The sequence below is a fragment of the Athene cunicularia genome (assembly GCF_003259725.1).
Source record: "Athene cunicularia isolate RWA chromosome 20 unlocalized genomic scaffold, athCun1 chr20_part1, whole genome shotgun sequence".
Taxonomy (NCBI): domain Eukaryota; kingdom Metazoa; phylum Chordata; class Aves; order Strigiformes; family Strigidae; genus Athene; species Athene cunicularia.
This window is the reverse complement of record NW_020799125.1, coordinates 2360079-2363453: the sequence shown is the minus strand read 5'-3', so window position 1 is coordinate 2363453 and position 3375 is coordinate 2360079. Positions and strand designations below refer to the sequence as shown.

The following is a 3375-nucleotide window of genomic DNA, read 5'->3' as shown; positions in this document are numbered from 1 at the left end:
CTCCTGGCAGGGAGTTGCAGAGGGCCAGGAGGTCTCCCCTCAGCCTCCTCTTCTCCAGACTGAACCCCCCCAGTTCCCTCAGCCGCTCCCCATAAGCCCTGAGCTCCATCACTCCAGCAGGGACCGGGGATGCTGCCTGACGTGCCCAGTGCTGGCCGGGGCTCTCTCACCGGCACTGCCCGCTGTCCACGTCACAGCCCGGCTCCGTCAGCTCCTGCACGCCGGGCCGAGAGCAATTGCAGTCCTCGCAGCCGATGAGGGGGTGGCAGCCGAAGGTCTGGGGCTCGCAGACGACACACTCCGGCTTCAGGGTGTGCGGAGGGCAGATGCACTGCCCTGTCACTTCATCGCACAGACGCGTCCCGCAGTCGCAGGCTGGAAGGGGCAGAGAAGGGGCTGTGTTTGGGGGAGCAAGACCCAGGCAGCTCCAGGAGAGCACGGGGCAATGGACGCAGAGGCTCAACTGCTCGGCAGGCAGCTGCGCTCTTTTCATGCGAGTAGAGCCATTACAAGGCTGAAAAATACAGCCATTTCCCAAATCAGCCTCAAGCCTGTAAGAAGCAAAGCAGCAAGTGCTGGAAAAGGAATGTTGGACAACTCACGCCTGCAGCTGGGGAAGCCCCAGTAGCCGGTGGCACAGCGGGAGCACTCTCGCCCGATGACGTTGGACTTGCAGGGACACTGCCCGCCGAAGGGCTCGCACTGCCTGCCCCGCGCCCCTGCCTCGTGGCACTGGCAGGGCTGTGCCCCGTTGTTGTAGAAGAGGGAGAGGGAGATGGCAGAGTCACGGCAGAACCTCGACGATGTGCTGGGGCTGCGGGGGGAAGGCAGGAGGAGTCACTGTGCTGCACACCCCCACAGCCTCCCCACCACCCCGAAATCCAGCAGGATCTCCTGCAGCAACAGGTACTGAATTAGCGTGAGGGAGAGCCCCATGACACTGAGATCCCCCAAATACCCCCCAGCTTGATCATTAGATAAGGAAAGCCTTAAGCAAATCCCTCCCCTGCCACACATGAAGGCAATGGGGTTTTGCTCCCTGAGGAGTGTGCAGCCTGTGGGCTGCTCTGCTCTCCAGCCAAAGCTGAGGCTCTCACTTGATGTAGAAGCTGTTGATGCCACAGCTGCTGATGAAATCATAGGACTTGTCCAGGGGTTCTTCCTGCAGGTACTGAGAGCTGTAGCTGTCCTCAGGCACCACAAGGATATAATCCTGCAAAACAAGGACAGATGGGTGAGCCAGAGAGATACAGTCCAAAATGCGCTCACTCAGAAGGCCAAATGCACCCTTACCTTCTCATCAGCTCACCACTTGCTGGGACAGAACATACACAAAGTGCTCAAGTACTGGAAAGACCAGGGGCCACCTCTCTACTGGGGTCTGACCATCAGGGTCCATCTAATCTAATGCTCTACGTGAGGAGTGGCCCAAATTCACTGTAGTTAAAAAAGGCAGAATACCCCAAAAGGGCAGCAGTGGCTGTGCTTAAGCACAGAGACAGGCAGTCACTGTCATCTCAAACTCCTAGACACGAAGGCACTTGGGTTCCAATTCTGTCTGTCAGTAATTTATCCAGATTTTGATCAATCTTCTAGTCCTGTTGTCTGAAGATAACAAGGGCTACCTGATCCCATGATGAGACCTGCCTGGACAAACAGTGCTATGCAGGTGCAAAATATTGCTGGGGCAGGAATAAGGCTTACTCTGGGTTATCACAAGCTGTGTATGCAAAGCAACAACTTCAATTTCTGCCTTGTTTTAGTATCAAAACCACACAGTGAAGAATAACTGTCATATACAGATCCTGCCTCTGAGAGTTCTGCCCTCAGTTCTACACCACTAAGGGTGGAGACTGCAACTTTCTAGAGTAGTTCAGAAACTGAGTGACAGTGGGAAATATTCCTGTGGTCACTCAGTGACAAAAATCCCCAAGGACAAACTCCAGCCCTGCAGGAGCCTGGTCCAGCATGTCCCGAAAGCTTCCTGGAGAGAGGCTCACCAGCCACGCCCTCTGGCACTCGAACAACCACAGTCAGATCATTATCGGTAACATCCAGGATAATCTGGTCCTCGGAAACTACCAGGCTCCTGCACCCGTAGCCGTGTGGGCAGAAATTAGCATTGGTCTGACCTGAAAAGATAACAAATGTATTGGTTCCCTTGCAGTCCCCACCACACCCTCCCAGTTTGGAAGAGATGGGTCAGTCTCGCTTCATCTTTGTGATGCTCAGAGAACCGGCAGTTATCTCCTGGCACGAAAAGCTTTCCAGGGCTTCTGCCTATCAGCAGCTTCCCCCAGGTCCCCGTTCTTCTCACCTTGCCAGATGCGCCCACCGTTGATTAACACTTCCACGGGGAAGGTGGGATGGTTGGGCTGGTAGTAGTGTAGGATGAAAGCATAGCGTCCCAGGGCCTGGATCCGGCTGTTGAACACAACAGCAGCCTGGCCCAAAACAGGAGAACAAAGAGACAAAAAACCCACATCTGACACCTGCACTCACAGCCTGGATATTTTTTATTATTGCACAGATTTGTGCTCTTACTGCACAACTGTCAGGTCTTGAGACTCCTGGTGAATCAACCCCCCCTGTCTAACAGTGTCACCTTTTCCTGGGAGCCCAGGGAATCAAGCAGTGCTGGATGGAGCTAAGACACACGAGTCCACAGGAATTACAGGTTCAGGGACAGGTTTAAAGTCGAGATTAAATTCTGAAAATGCTCACTGCTAAAGCTACTCAATAGAGAAGGAAAACTTCTCCCTGCCCCAGGTATCCAGTGTCACAGCACCAGCAAACCAGCCCAACCCACACCCATGCCACTACCTGCGGTGGCTGGAGAAGGATGAGCTCTGCGGTGGGGTCCACTGCCGTGGGGGGCCGAGGTGCAGGCTCCACCGGGACCCCAGCTGGAGCCACATGAACAGCCTGAGCCAGGGGAACGTCAGGAGCAATGGCCAGAACTTGCCCCCCCTCCAAAACAATCGACTGAGAAAGCTTCAGGAACCTTGAGGGAACACAGGAGCTGCTGCAAAACAGGGAAAAAGCAGGATGTAAAGATCTCTGACAAGGAAAGAGAGAGGCTACGAGGTCCTGGCAGGAGAAGCACACCCTGTGCCACCTGGCAGACTACAAAGCTTGCCTGCAGAGGGACAGCTTTATACCAGGACCTCTGGGGCTCTGCCACATGGGCACAACAGGAAGAACAGAAACCCTGCACAGGCTCATTTCTGTGCAAATAGTTATTCAAAGCAGTGTCAAGCATTCGGAGACAGCGAGCGTCTCTTGCTGTGTGTGAGCAAGCAGAGGAAGGCCTATTCAGGATGACAGGAGTGTCTGCCAGGAGGCAGTGTGGTGCTCAGATAAGGGACCAGCAGC

At 54.7% G+C, this 3375-nt stretch overlaps 1 protein-coding gene across 1 annotated transcript in view; it reads right to left on the bottom strand.

The window, feature by feature from the left end:
* LAMA5 (laminin subunit alpha 5) overlaps positions 1 to 3375 on the bottom strand; it is a 119376-nt gene that overhangs the window by 19261 nt on the left and 96740 nt on the right. The window contains exons 27-33 of the mRNA XM_026862303.1: positions 2824 to 3025; positions 2318 to 2444; positions 2008 to 2132; positions 1358 to 1369; positions 1098 to 1213; positions 603 to 814; positions 171 to 375 (exon numbers count right to left, since the gene is read on the bottom strand). Coding sequence (XP_026718104.1) covers positions 171 to 375; positions 603 to 814; positions 1098 to 1213; positions 1358 to 1369; positions 2008 to 2132; positions 2318 to 2444; positions 2824 to 3025 — 999 coding nt within the window. The remainder of the gene's footprint in view (positions 1 to 170; positions 376 to 602; positions 815 to 1097; positions 1214 to 1357; positions 1370 to 2007; positions 2133 to 2317; positions 2445 to 2823; positions 3026 to 3375) is intronic.